This window comes from Mesoplodon mirus (genome assembly GCF_964341445.2).
Source record: "Mesoplodon mirus genome assembly, contig: SUPER_14_unloc_5, whole genome shotgun sequence".
Classification (NCBI taxonomy): domain Eukaryota; kingdom Metazoa; phylum Chordata; class Mammalia; order Artiodactyla; family Ziphiidae; genus Mesoplodon; species Mesoplodon mirus.
In genome coordinates, this window is record NW_028295698.1 from 667,124 (window position 1) to 683,245 (window position 16,122).

Below are 16,122 nucleotides of genomic sequence, written 5' to 3' on the forward strand. Positions count from 1 at the left end.
TTTCTCCCTAGTTGGTTTCCTTGTCCAGCCACCTGTGACCTCCCTCCATCCAGCCCAGGGAATCCTTCTCATCACAGGGGTAGGATGTTTGTCTCATTTTCCATCACATCCTTTCCCCAAAGTTTGGTTGTGAGTTGTTCCCATTCCAAAGACCTTTCCTCTTTGAAGAGAAAAGAGAAAACCTTGTCTGTCCTTTTCTCTCACTTCACTTCTGCTCTATTATCTCCTCCATCCAGAAGGGCCCACTGACTCAAATGGGTGTAGATCTGAAGATGGCAAGAAATGCCAGCAATTCTGAAATAATAATACGGATGGATCAGGAAAACTTGAAAACCTTTATCCCGCCACATTAAAAAAAATTGCACTTCCAGTGTATTCAGAGTCTCAGTGTAGAAACACAAATGATGTAGAAATTGAATTACACTCAAGTTTTGCTTTCCTCCTTTCCTCATTTATTCTAATCCTCAAAGTTAACATGATGTACTATTTGTTATGTAAAGTTTCAGACATTTTCTACCCATGCACACTTTTCTTTTTTTCACATAAGAGTGTGAACTAGGTCACCTTCAACATGCTGTGATTCTGTGATTCACTGTCTCCCACCGGGTCATCCACTGATAAAGTCATCTGTTTCATGGAGAAATATTTCCAATAGCTAATAGCCAATGTCTGTGGAGTGCTTACTCTGTGTCGGTTTCTTCTAACTACGTTACAGTTAATTTGTACAACATACCCATGGACTAGGTACAATGATAACCCCCAAGTGACAGATAAGTGCAGATAAGTACAAATAAATACAGAGGCCAAGTGACTTTCCCAATACACTGGAGCAAATCAAAATCCATGCCTCTGTACTCATTTTGCTCTATTGCCTCTGTCTGGGAAGCTTGATGATTTGGCAACTAAAACCTTAAATATCATGTTCCATTTTCATATCTGTGACACAAGCGTGGGACTGTGATACGGGGTAACTAACCTGAGTACTTTTGAAAACCCTTATGCACCTGGATGAAAGTAAGCCAGGGACTGCAAGCCATAGATTTAAGATTTCCTACCAACTTTTAAAAATAGCTTCTTGAATGCAATGTATGTAATGTCAAGGCTAGGATGTAGTCCAAATAGTAACAGAAAAATGAAGATATGCAGAAAAATACTTAAAGTTGACAAGAATTGGGAGTGTAGTATTTTTGGGGCCAGTGTGAAGACCACAGGAAAACTTGCTGTTTCCATCCCAAAGGGAAGAGCTCTGTGTTGCAACTGCCAAGGTACCTGGGGCAGCACGTGTGCTCACTGCTTAGTAAAGAAGCATCCTCAGTTTGATAGAATCATATGGGAGCCTTACATTTGGTTAGCAGGTTCTACATTCTTGATGTAATAATATTTTCAGGGTGTGGGAGGGTATCAAGCTCTGAAAATACCCTTGGAGAGATTTGCTTATTAAGTTTGGCTTTTTCAATCTCCCTAATACTTCTTTACTAAGCACCAGGCGGCTTCCTTCGCTTGTCAGAATCATGTTGTTTTTCCCTTGTCGAATGAACTTCCAAATACTTTTGGATGAGCTATTAAGTTTGGAAAAAAACATACATCTCTTTAAAATAAGGAAGATAATTACAATGACAAGTAGAAAAGACTCTAAAATGGAGAATATATGCCATTACAGGCAATTAATGGGAGTGGGAAGCTCGTCCTCACTGTCCAGGACATAGAAATAAAAGCTGAGGATGCTCTGAGGCATCTCTTGGATCTCTATAAGCCTCCATCATTTCTGATGAGTAGGGTTGACAGGTAAAATATAAGCTGTTCAGTTAAATATGAATGTCAGAAAAACAACGAGTACATTTTTAAGATAAGTATGCCCCAAATACTACATAGGATCTACTTATACTAAAAGTGATGACTTACTATTCATGTGAAGTTCAAGTTTAACTGGGTATCCTGTATTTTTATTTAGTAAATCTGACAGCCCTACTGATGATCCACAATGGAGGCAGTTCAGGAACGGTACATGCTGGCTCTCGGACAGTCAGAAATGGCTCCAGCATATCCAGGTACAGTATGAATTTCTTTTTGGATGTAGCTCAGAAGCCATGGCCAGCCCTTGACTGCAAGTACTGCCTCGGGTTTCCCTGAGGTGGGGTAAACCTTCCTCTTAATGGCCTTTTGGTAAGTCTGGAAGACCATATCCAAGGGGAGCCCCAAAGTCAGTTTCATCCTCACAACCATGTTTCCAATTCCTGGAATTGGCTGCATGTGACTCACAAGAGCTGAGGAGGTTTGTGGAAATTGGGAGTGTCATAGCTTGAACCCTTTGTAGGTAAAGTTTTGCTGTTGTGAGAGTTTTAACAGGAGCAATGTGAAAGACTCCAGGTCCTCAGGTAGATAGAAATAATCCTCTTATACTTCTGTGTATGTGACAAGTCTCTAGTAGCTCACAGAACAAATATCTGGTCTTGGAAAGACTGATCCAAGCTTAGATGTTTCTGGTGACAAGGCAAGGTCGTGAGTTTGAAGTTCACCTTTTATGGTTGAGGAGACTATAAGGTTGTCAGAAGGGCAATCATGGAGGAGACGTTGGCTTCATCCATTGTGCAGGCTTGTATATTTGGTTCTATCTAGATTGTGTTTCAAAGGTGGAGCTTGTTTACAATTATGAACATTCTCTGAGATGCTTTTTGGACCTTCATTCCTAGAGCGAGAGCAGTGCCGAGGTTCTAGAAATGCCCTGGATATTCTGAGCTGTCAATGGCCTTTCCCAGGTACTGTTCCCTTGGTGCTGCTCCTTGAAATGTGCAAAGGGATTATCATCTGTTTTGTGGTGGGTCCTAGCATTGTGAAAGGAAGCTGCTGCACCTGGCTCAGAGGATTTGGGATGTGGTTGGAGTAGATGGGCCAAATTTGGTAACTGGTGTTACTATAGATAAGGACAACAAATTATTGGAAGTGGCGTTGTCTGGGATGGGAATGATGTTGCAAGTTCACAAATGTTCCAGGACCAAGGAAGACAACCAGAAGTACTGGGATTGTTTTAGGTTGCAGGTAAGAGACAGAGGCATGGACTAGAGATTGAGCTCATACAGCTGGTTAGTGTGTTGTTCATTCGTTCATTCATTCATTTATTCATCCAACACGTATTTACTGAGTTCCTATCATGTGTCAGTTAGTCTGTTAGGTTTTGTGATACGATAGTGAAGGAAACAACTTCTCGGTCTTTAAGGAGTGTATAGTTCAGTCAGAGAGACTGATAAAGAAATAGGTAATTACAACATCGGAAATAAGTCATTTGATAGAGGAAGTAGGTGTTTGTGGGTGTAAACAGGAGGGTAAATTTAACTAAGTCCAGTTGTGGTGGTCGGGAATGGGAGACCCAGAGGGACTTCTTGAACGAAGTGATAGTGGAGATGAGCAGGGTGAGTAGCAATTTTCCAGGACCTTCCCAGGCAAAGATGGAAGGAAGGAAGGAAGTTTCAGGCAGAGGGACCACTCTGTACAAAATCCTTAAGATAAAGAGAATATTGTATGTTCTTCAGCATGGCTGGGGCATGAACTCTGAGAAAGGGGGTTGATAGGAGATATGGCTGGAACGAGAGCCATGGCTCTGTCATTTAGACTTTGTTCTGTAAGCAATGGGGATTCATTGAAGGTGAAGGCAGAGGAGTGCCTCCATCAGACTGTGTCCTAGAAAAGCCACTTAGGTGACTGTGTATAGGGTGGGTTTAACTGAGCACCAGCGTGGACAGTAAGCTCAAATTTTTCTGTGTGGGACCAGTGTCACACATGGGACTATGTAGGGCACCAGATTCAATGGGGCAATGAATGTTTTTTGGTTTTTTCCTCCTTTTTTATATGAGGCTAGGCAGATGATGCCATGCCTTCGTTCCATTAAGAGCAATGTGAAATCAGTGAAATCTCCTAAGATTCTGCAAGGCAGATTTTTCTTTGTATGATTTTAAATTCCCTCAAGACCTGAAAGGGCCATTGCTGTAGAAAAGGGGTCTGGTACATGTAACACCTGGATGGAAATAACAGCTTATGGGAAAACATGGAATTTGAGGAATTCTGGGGCAGGATGCTGGAAGTAGATGACTGCAAAAGGCCTTTCCAAGTCACAGCCTTATAGCTCCTGGTCCTCTTTACCTTCTCCTCTTCCTGACCCCAACCTCATGAGGATGAAAGTGTACTCTAGAGACCTTTGATCAAATCCTGCCCACAACAGTCTGTGGTTTGAAAGTTACAAAATTCCCTGAGAATTGGTAAGCTCTCTATCTTCCTCATTAGTCATTTAGTACCATTTATAATTTCCAAACAGCTACTGTTTATAGAGCCCTTGCTTTCCATGTCTGAGTGTGTTTTATCATTATTCTTTTTGATCTTGGAAATGTAATCTTTAACAAACCACCAATTAACCATGAAATGTCACTGCAGCAAAACATCAGTATTCTCCATGGGGTTTGTTGTACTTGGATTTGACCTTCATTGTTCATTCTTGGACTGTCTTCCTAGTTTGTGGCTTATTTGGATTCGCATTTCTTCTTTTTGTTGATTACTTGAAAGCTTTTGTGTAGAAATTAAGCTGGTAAAATAACATAGAAGGCTTTTCCCCTATGATAGTCCCTTTCTTTTGATACCAGTAATTAAAAGTGTGCTGTGATAGCATTAGAGGACTTAAAGTTTGAAGGTTTTAAGAATGACTTGGAGACTCAGGAGTGAAAAGGGACTAATACAAGTGAGCATGAATTATTATTTTGCTCAAAATACTATTTAAAAGAGATTACAATTTAGGTTTATTGAAGAAAATGGTTATATTTGAGCTATTTGAAGTTCTAACAGTCAGATATTCTTTGAAAATCTATTTTAAAGTTCTAACTGGTGATCGTAGAATAAAATTGCCACTTGATGGAATGTGGAATGTGAAGAGGTGAAAGAAAAGTCAGACTGGAATGATGCTACAAAAAAAGAAACTTCCCATCATGACCAGGCAGAGCAAATGGAAATCAGGTGGGAAAGGACATAGAAGCAGAGATGGTTTTGTGATTCCTGGAGCCTGCAGCTCTTTGAAAGTGCTAACCACCATGGGGCAGGTGCAGAGCACCAAATGAGAGCCTCTCGTAAAAGTCCACGTGGCAGAGATGACAGGGGCACCAGGTGGGAAGTCTCTCCATGTTTGGTACACAGGCTGGAATTTCCAAGATATGAAGACACAGGTCTTTCTCTGAAAGGGGCGGACTGTGACGTTTTTTAGATAGAATTTCCAGAGCTAATGACATACTCAAGCTAAAGAAAATATATCTGTCCATCTAGGGACGCTGAAAACAGTGGGAGGCAGAAAGAGAAAATATTTTGGCAACTGAGAGACCTGGGCTGGTGTCTGTTACTTCAGTAAATTACTTAATGCCTCTGAGTCCAGCTTCCTCCTCTATAAACTGGTGATGTACTAATAAGATTGTTGTGGTCATTAAATGAGATCATGGACGTTGGGCCATTGGTACAGTACCTGGCACATAAGAACTGTTTAATAAATGGAAACCAGCACTCATTATTCAAATGATAAGAATAGTGCATCTCAGGCTCCTGTTGAGAGAGGTTTCTTATTATCTATTCTAATTGCTAAGATGACTTGTGAAGCCCTCTGAATTTGCATTTGCCGGTTGCCTGCTATTGGCAATTTGTTCAATGTCCCTCCTATATTTCTTAGACCCTACCATTTTGTGCATGTGGCAAACTTTCAATTGCCATTATTTGGCATTTTCCAGCCCAGGAACTTCTGAAGCTGTTGAAGTCTGCTCTGTCTGTGTAGATGGCAGGAAGGAAGTGAGGGGAATTAATAGCTTCCCAGCAGCAGTCCTCAACCAAGGACTGATGGGAGTGGGTATCTAAATGCCCCAGCTCCCTGGCCCTTCAAGTTGGAAGCTTGTGTTTCCCAGAGTTTCTCTGTGGATTACCTCCACTTTTCCACACTCTTACCTGGCTATAACACAGTATTTAATGCTTGCCTTCTCTTCCCTATCTCACTTTCCTATTGGCGTTTCTTCCATTTCTCATATTAACTATTTGAACTGGAATGTTTATGACTGGGTTTGATTCTGGGAGAACCCCTAGGAAGTCATTTTCTTGAGAGAAAACAGTTGTCAAGTTGCCTTCTATGAAAAGATATAAAATAATAGAAAAACTTAAGCTTTCTTTATGGTCGATTGATTTTTCCCTATGCACATTAATTGGCTACAGTATTGTTTAAATAATGATATAATATAGAAGTGATACAAAAAGCAAAAGGACACTGCTGATTTTAGAATATTTGTTTTCATGTTAAGCATCTAAGACACATCAGTTATGTGAAATGAAAACATGATGACCCAAAACCTATGGGATGCAGCAACTGCAGTTCTAAGAGGGAAGTTTATAGCAATACAATCCTACCTCAAGAAACAGGAAAAATCTCAAATAAACAACCTAACCTCACACCTAAAGCAATTAGAGAAAGAAAAACAAAAAAGACCCAAAGTTAGCAAAAGGAAAGAAATCATTAAGATCACATCAGAAATAAACAAAAAAGAAATGAAGGAAACAGTAGCAAAGATCAATAAAACTAAAAGCCGGTTCTTTGAGAAGAGAAGCCAAATTGATAAACCATTAGTCAGACTCATCAGGAAAAAAAGGGAGAAGATGCAAATCAACAGTTAGAAATGAAGAAGAAGTAACAACTGACACTGCAGAAATACAAAGGATCGTGAGAGATGACTACAAGCAACTCTATGCCAATAAAATGGACAACCTGGAAGAAATGGACAAATTATTAGAAAAGCATAACCTTCCGAGACTGAACCAGGAAGGAATAGAAAATATAAACAGACCAATCACAAGTGCTGAAATTGAGACTGTGATTAAAAATCTTCCAAGAAACAAAAGCCCAGGACCAGATGGCTTCACAGGCAAATTCTATCAAACATTTAGAGAAGAGCTAACACGTCTCCTTGTCAAGCTCTCCCAAAATGTAGCAGATGGAGCAACACTTCCAAACTCATTCTACAAGGCCACCATCACCCTGATACCAAAACCAGACAAATATGTCACATTGATAGAAAACTACAGGCCAATATCATTGATGAACAGAGATGAAAAAATCCTCAACAAAATACTAGCAAACAGAATCCAGCAGCACATTAAAAGGATCATACACCACGATCAAGTGGGGTTTATCCCAGGATGCAAGGATTCTTTAATATACGCAAATCAATCATTGTGATAAACCATATTAACAAATTGAAGGAGTAAAACAATATGATCATCTCAAGAGATGCAGAAAAAGCTTTTGACAAAATTCAACACCCATTTATGATAAAAAGCATCCAGAAACTAGGCATAGAGGGAACTTACCTCAGTATAATAAAGGCCATGTATGACAAACCCATAGCTAACATCGTTCTCAATGGTGAGAAACTGAAACCCTTTCCTCTAAGATCAGGAACAAGACAAGGTTGTCCACTCTCACCACTATTATTCAACATAGTTTTGGAAGTTTTAGCCGCAGCAATCAGAGGAGAAAAAGAAATAAAAGGAATCCAAATTGGAAAAGAAGTAAAGCTGTCACTGTTTGCAGATGACATGCTACTTTACATAGAGAATCCTAAAGATGCTACCAGAAAACTACTAGAGCTAATCAATGAATTTGGTAAAGTAGCAGGATACAAAATGGGCAGAAACCTCTTGCATTCCTGTACACTAATGATGAAAAATCTGAAAGAGAAATGAAGGAAACACTCCCATTTACCATGGCAACAAAAAGAATAAAATACCTAGGAATAAACCTACCTAAGGAGACAAAAGACCTGTATGCAGAAAAGTGTAAGACACTGATGAAAGAAATGAAAGATGATTCAAATAGATGGAGAGGAATACCATGTTCTTGGATTGGAAGAATCAACATTGTGAAAATGACTATACGACCCAAAGCAATCTACAGATTCAGTGCAATTCCCATCAAACTAACAATGGCATTTTTCACAGAACTAGAACAAAAATTTTCACAATTTGCATGGAAACACAAAAGACCCTGAATAGCCAAAGCAATGTTGAGAAAGAAAAACGAGCTGGAGGAATCAGGCTCCCAGACTTCATACTATACTACAAAGCTACAGTAATCAAGACAGTATGGTACTGGCACAAAAACAGAAATATAGATCAGTGGAACAGGACAGAAAGCCCGGAGGTAAAGCCACGCACATTTGGTCACCTTATTTTTGAGAAAGGAGGCAAGAATACACAATGGAAAGAAGAGAGCCTCTTCTATAAGTGGTGCTGAGAAAACTGGACAGCTACATGTTAAAGAATGAAATTAGAACACTCCCTACACCATACGAAAAAGAAAGTCAAAATGGATTAATGACCTAAATATACAGCCAGACACTATAAAACTCTTCAAGGAAAACATAGGCAGAACAGTCTATGACATAAATCACAGCAAGATCCTTTTTGACCCACCTCCTAGAGAAATGGAAATAAAAATAAACAAATGGGACCTAATGAAACGTAAAAGCTTTTGCACATCAAAAGAAACCCTAAACAAGATGAAAAGACCACCCTCAGAATGGGAGGAAATATTTTCAAACGAAGCAACTGACAAAGGATCAATCTCCAAAATTCACAAACATCTCATGCAACTCAATATCAAAAAAACAAAGAACCCAATCCAAAAATGGGCAGAAGGCCTAAATAGACATTTCTCCAAAGAAGATATAGAGATTGCCCACAAACACATGAAAGAATGCTCAACATCACTAATCATTAGAGAAATGCAAATCAAAGCTACAATGAGGTATCACCTCACACCAGTCAGAATGGCCATCATCAAAAAATCTACAAACCGTAAATGCTGCAGAGGCTGTGGAGAAAAGGGAAGCCTCTTGCACTGTTGTTGGGAATGTAACTTGATACAGCCACTATGGAGGTCAGTATGGAGGTTCCTTAAAAAACTAAAAATAGAGCTACCATACGACTCAGCAATCCCACTACTGGGCATATACCCTGAGAAAACCATAATTCAAAAAGAGTCATGTGCCACAATGTTCATTGCAGCTCTATTTACAACAGCCAGGGTATGGAAGCAACCTATGTGTCCATCGATAGATGAATGGATAAAGAAGATGTGGCACATATATACAATGGAATACTACTCAGCCATAAAAAGAAACAAAATTGAGTTATTTGTAGTGAGGTGAATGGAGCTAGAGACTGCTATACAGAGTGAAGTAAGTCTGAAAGAGAAAAATAAATACCCTATGCTAACACGTATATATGGTATCTAAAAAAAAACAAAGGTTCTGAAGAACCTAGGGGCAGGATAGGAATAAAGACACAGGTGTCGAGAATGGACTTGAGGACACGGGGAGTGGGAAGGGTAAGCTGGGATGAAGTGAGAGAGTGGCATGGACATATATACACTACCAAATGTGAAATAGATAGCTAGTGGGAAGCGGCCGCATAGCACAGGGAGATCAGCTCGGTGCTTTGTTACCACCTAGAGGGGTGGGATAGGGAGAGTGGGAGGGAGACACAAGAGGGAGGAGATATGGTGATATATGTATATATATATAGCTGATTCACTTCTTAATAAAGCATGAACTAACACACCATTTTAAAGTAAGTATAACCCAATAAAGATGTTAAAAAAGAAAAGAAAAGAAAAGATTGAATCTGACCAGAACCCATGTGTAATCACAGCTCGGCATTTAACAACTGGTTTAATTCCTTATCATAAATATACAACCAGGCCAGAGGCATCCAATATTTATAATAAATATCAGTGACATGATAGTATCATCATGAGACCTCTGTGTATTCTTTCTGATTCAGATGAAACCCAAATTTTCTGTCTCCCCACAAAACTTACTTTTTCTATTTTCATGCATTGACTGCATAATTGATTTTGGAGAGCTGTTCCATCTGTGTTTTGAGTTGGGCTGAAGTAAGCAGTCTCCCTCTCAGGGGGTATGCCTACTCATAACTCAGACAAAATACAGCATGGAATACACGTTGGATGTTTTGGTTTTATCTATCAGGTTGATTTACAAATGACGCCAGCGGTTGTGTCGTCAAAATATCAGCTTTCAAACTTTTTTCCCCCCAGTGATTGATTCCTTTTACAAATATAATTTTCTCTAGAACTCCAAAGTATAAACTATATTATGAAAATACTGATTTGACAGGCAGGTAGCTGAAAATGGTAATGGACTGCTGTGTGCTCTCAGGACACTCTGCAGTTATTATTTACCCAGAAACCCATGGGAGGTATAGTAAGAAATCCCATTTCAAAATTGCATCACCAACAATGCCTAACTACTGCTTGTATTTTTTTTTTTTAATTTTTATATTTTGCGGTACACGGGCCTCTCACTGCTGTGGCCTCTCCCTTTGCGGAGCACAGGCTCTGGACGCGCAGGCTCAGCGGCCATGGCTCACGGGCCTAGCCGCTCTGCGGCATGTGGGATCTTCCCAGACCGGGGCACAAATGCGCATCCCCTGCATCGGCAGGTGGACTCTCAACCACTGCGCCACCAGGGAAGCCCTCGTATTTCTTATCATAAGCATCAAAGTCAGGGAAGAAGCACACAAAACTTCTAATAAGTACTAAAAGATTTATAACTAAGTAATATTAAAACATTATCTGTTAGAAATTAGTTATTGAGTAATTGACTATTATGTGATAAGACTGGGTTCCAGGTAGATGAGTCTGAATTTTACATGGTATAGAAATTGGAGGGGCATGTTATTGTAGAAGTGGGTTACTGATAGGGGAAAACGGAATTCTCTTATTATATAAATCTTAGAGAAGGGACAGTTTACCGTGATAAACTTAGATGATATGTACTTAGCCAATTGTACCAATAGGCCAGTCTGTGCGATGTTCAAGGAACATGGATTTTCCATTCTCTGAGGTCCTATCCAGTTGCATGAAACCCAGAATGGTGTCTCATCTAACCCTTTGGGATCCTGAAAACTGTTTGTCACCCTGAAAATCCAGCATGATTCCCCAACATGATTGCAAAATCTGCCATTAATCAAGCAGCCCTTGTAACCTGGCTCTAGCAGTTTCTCACTATACCACTAGCACCATCTTGCCTCATTGCCCAAAGGTTGCATGCTAAGACTAGGTACTGCACATGCCCAATATGGACTGGTTTAGCATGTAGGCTTTGACAAAGGCTTTCACAGACATGAGGACTTGATTACACATGTTTAGAAATGAGAGCAAAGCAGGTACTGCTGTTTTAAAAAAATGACCAGGGCCAATCTACACACTTACTAATAACTAACATATTTAAAGTAAGGTCATTTATATACACAAATTTGGTAGGAGTCTTACACTGAGATTTGCAGACAAGAATGAGTTAACCAGACATGCCTTGCAAGGGGGTTCACCAAAATGTGTTAAAACCTAATATATATCACTTGTGAGTCAGTGACTCCTAGAATATTCCCACAGTGTTAAAATATACATTAAAAATAAAAAATTTGGACTAAATTATTTGTATGTAACACCTGAAACAACTATGCAGAATTTTAGGGCTTCTAGAAACATAGCTTAAAAATAAATCCTAAAATGAGGTCCCTGGCTTGGAGAATTTGGATTATTGCCATTTTACCAATGGAGAAAAAGCAAACAAATCAAAAAATGACTTAGGCATGATTACATAGTAACTCAATGGCAGGCCTGAAGAGTGGAACTCAGGGTTTCTGTGCTGAAATCCAGGAATCCAATGAGCTAAACTTCCAGGAAGTAGAGTATAGCACTGAAGTTCCAGACGACAGCTATATCATTGAGTTTGGTGTAAAATAAAATTCATTTCATTCAAGTGAGAACTGTTAGTTGCTCAAAAATAATATTGGGATATAACCTCCTATTACTTTGACTTTGCTCCTAATCCATGTCTGATGGCTTGGTAATGATAAAAAATCAAAGTGTAAAGTTATGTGCAGGAATACTCATTAGACTTGGAGGACAGAACCAGTAATGGGAAGGAATTGTAGGCTACTGTCTTAGGCTGTGAAGTCATTCATAATAAGCTTCTTATTAGCTTTTGGGCCACCATGTTGTACTGAATATCAAGCGTTAATCACCTCAGCTTGTAGACTGTAAAGTGTCTATAGGAAACAGAGTGTCATTTGATTTTCCCTAAAGTGATGCTGAAGCACATTGGCAATAGATTAACATTTTAAAGGACCATCATTTAAAGAAATGCTTTTCCTCAAAGAGTGAAATTCAGAACAACCTATTGTAGCCTTAAAGTTCGGATGGCTCTTTGTTTGCATCCAACTTCATTCTGATGGGAAATTTTGGACAGTCCCCTTCCCTCATTGTGGAGAGTCAGGGGGAGCTCAGATAAGGTGCTTGCCTTGAAAATGCATGATGAAGTTTGTGTAGTGAAGGAAGATGTAGGGGTGAGTATTCACTAAAGGCATTTAGTTTTCTCATTCAGAAGATAAGTTCAGATTTTCCCAAAAGGTAGGAAAAGATCTAGAAATGGAAGACAAAGCTGAGAGTAGAAGTAGGACAATGTGAGATCAGGTGGGCATGGAGCATGGAAGGATCTCTTTTTCTCTTTGTTGATTTTCAACTGGTTTATTGGCTTTATTGGTGTATTAGTTTTGGAGAGAAGGTGTGAACGTAGGCTTTGTGTATGTACAATCTTCTCGTTTCCTTTTACTGAGAATCTCTGGTACAGGGTGGGATTAGGATCAGTGATAGCGGGTATGAGTCAGCAGAGGAACAGATCTCAAGAAATAGTTCAATTGAAGAATTTTAATAACGAACTAATAATTTCATAAGAAGATAGGGCATGTTTCAGCCCACAAAGGGAATATTTTATTGAAAAATACACTCTCTCCATAGTATGTGCTTGTACCCACTGGGGTAATTCTGGGAGTTAGATAATGCTTTGAAGTTAGTTGGGTGGTTTGAAGGTTTCTACCACTCTGTTCCTGAAAAGGTGTTTTTCATCTTTCTTTTTGATAATAATGCTTACAGGCTTTGTAGAGTAGATACAATGATGCAGAATAAACTCAATAGATAGAACAAATAGGTAGCTAAAATACCTCTCAATGGAAGGGGACCAAATGCATTGTGAATAACCAAGTGTTCATTTTATTCCAAGGAGAGGGGTGGGTAAATGACCCTGGTTCTGTGCCAGATGTTGTTTCAAAACTGGAGCTAGTGGCGATGGAGTCTTGCTGTGTCATTTCAGAAAGGACGTGTTGACTACCATTGTCAGTCTATCTGGTGGCAGTCTTTGTCGTCATTCGCCACAGCCGAGAAGGCAGGCGTCTCACACAAAGTTGTTGAGTTGACAGATGTTTCTTGCGTGGAAGCTCCGAGTTAGCTACCTTTGTAGAGTTTCCTATCCAGCTCAAGCTGGGACTACAGGAACCATTCAGCAAATGAACACTGACTCTACCAGCTGTTCCATCTACAGCACACGGAGGCTTTTCAGCTTGTCTGAAGCCTGGTACAATTTGTCTGCACAGGTGCTGCAGGTGGAAAGGTATATTAGACTCTCATTAACGCTGGCATTTCACTAGAGGCATTCAAGCCTCCCAGAGCTGGAAAGGGTTGCACTCTTAAATGTTAGGATTCAAAGGACATTCAGATCTTAAGGAGAGAAGCAGGGACATGTAGGCAATGGCCCTCTTTGTTTATAATGTCTCCTTGGTTTCTGAACTCATTCAGTGTTTTGTCCTCCCCTGCTGCTCTGGATGCTGCTGTGCCAGATTCATTAACTGATTAACCCCCCTTTTCATTTTCATGTGAAATGATTCTAACGTTTAAGTAATGAACCCTGGTCTCACTGGTGTGCTGCTGACCTTGGGCTTGTTTTGAATTTGCTAGCTGGCTGCAGTTTACTCTTCAAGCCTTGCCTAAAGTTATCATTCTGTGATGAGATATGAAGAAAATCGGTTAGAAATGGTCCAAAAGACTGAACCAATACAGGAATGGATGATTTTTTTCACCCAAACAGAGATGGAAGAGAGGGAAGTAGGATAACTGCATCTTGGTGGGACATGGCATGTCTGAAGTGAGTGGGAAAGGGAGACGAATATGGAAATTCTTTAGCCCTTGCAGTAGAGACTGGGGGTAGAGGGATAGCTTTAAGTTCCCTTTAGTTTATTTAAGAAATGATTTTATCCTCACATCTGAATGGTCTGAGTACAAATCCAAGTTAATTACAGTGGAACCCGTTGGACTCCTGATGTTATGGTGGGAGTCCTATACCTGCTTTATGAGTTGGCTGCATAAGATGGGTCTTCGATTCTATTCTGTGTTTCTGTTAGAAAGGATGTTAGGATAGTGACGTATCTTAGGGGTATCAGTGCATTGTGCTGTGATACTCCTTCTTTTCTTTCCTTCTCTCCCCACCTTCTTCCTTCTCCTCAGCACATATAGAAGCCAGAAATGTCCTAACCTCTTTTTACCTTCAATTTTTAAAACATTGACCATGTCCCTGGCTCTGTGCCAGGTAATGTTGATTCATTACCCCATTTAATATCCTCAGCAAGCAGCAGAAGTAAGCATTATCAGCACCATGTTACAGACAGAAAATTGAGGCTCAGAGAGGTAACGACACGAATGTCAGGTCATGTAACTAATAAGTGATAAGGCTGAGATTCAGATCCATATCTCACTACAAAAGCCGCCTTTCCCCCACATGACTGATGTGCATTGACTTTCAATCCGTGTTTTCTTTAAAAAACTTTGGAGAGAGACCAAGTCCTTGACTTGGGTTAGAAAGGAGTTTCATAGACCTGAATCTCAAAATGCTTAAATTACTGAAATAACAAACAGTAAGAAGTCCAGACCTTCTCCACATTTGGAATCGTTGTTCTTCCCATAGTCTTGTGTCTGTTTCATCAAATATGAGTTGATTATGTTTCAATAAAAAAGGCCACTGAAACATAAAGCTGGGTGATTTAAAGTCATCTTTCGAGGCTTGACAGTCAGTGAATGTTTTATTCTCCTCTGTTGCTATGTCACAAGGACAAACGTAGATCTGATTATAAAATGCAATTGTGTTCCTCTCTGTATTCTACACAGAAAGTGTTATTAAGCCGTGGTGACCTTTACTCACAAGAAACGTGGTTGGCGAGTCACAGAAAGTGTGAGCAATTGCTCCCCCATGAAGCCCTGCTCCTGTGAATGGAGAGACGTCTTTTGGTAAAATGTAGCCATCTGGGAGGATTTAGGAAGGTTGAATACTGAGAAGTAAAGTGATGTGGGTCTTATGGATGGTTGTTGTGAAGTAGATCATTTGTCTAAATCCCAAACCCTGAAATGGCTATCTCTATGAAATGGAACATAGCTTTTATGATATGAATATTCAGTGACCTGACATCAATAAAAAGAGGAATAAAAAGAAGAAAAGCACATAGGTCAATTACATTTTTCCCACCTGGAGAGGTCTTTGCCGCTGAAGCTTGGCATGTCTCTGGACGCAGAGCATCCTTCTGGTGTGTGCTTCAGGCATTGTACGCAGGTGTCTGGTTCCCATTGTGCTGCCAGTGGGCTGGGGGGCCACTTGCTGATGGAGCTCATTGGCAGCTCTTTGTGTATCTTCCTGCTCCCACGAAGCATCATGTCTTTATCTTCTTCCTTCACTGCCTACCTCAGGCACAGCAGGGGGATTGGATCCTCTAACACCACCATGAACTTGAGAGCTTTGCCTCTGCTCTTAAATCTTGCCAAAAGCTTAATTGACACGTTTTCTTGAAAATTCTTTTTTACGTTATAACTCAATCTTTTGGAGCTTTTTCCAGGTTCCTTTGTTGGAGTTTTCTCTTACTTGCTGTGAATTTGCTCTTAGTTCTCAATTCGTGGAAGTATCAAATTTGGTCTGTCTTTTACTCATGGTTAATTTTACGTTATTCATTATCCGTTGATATTGTAACTCCTTGAAGCATATTTAATGGTGGTACACGTCATGCCAAACACGTCTGAGTTTCTCAGATCCATCTGAAGCAGAGAGGATGAAAAAAAAAATCAGCATCTTCACTTTTCCAGAGGAAGGGGGGCCAGACCTTCTAATATTGTAAAATGTGTGAAATCATTGCTGTCTCCAACCGCAAGATTGTTTCAGCATC

General features: G+C 40.0%; 1 protein-coding gene across 1 annotated transcript in view; it reads right to left on the reverse strand.

The window, feature by feature from the left end:
• Positions 1-1,513, reverse strand: part of LOC309816164 (uncharacterized protein) — a gene marked incomplete at both ends in the record, with an annotated part of 71,602 nt that extends 70,089 nt beyond the window's left edge. Inside the window, one exon of the mRNA XM_082646819.1 lies at positions 1,477-1,513. Within this exon, the coding sequence (XP_082502945.1) occupies positions 1,477-1,513 (37 nt within the window). The remainder of the gene's footprint in view (positions 1-1,476) is intronic.
• Between the last annotated feature and the right edge of the window lie 14,609 nt (positions 1,514-16,122).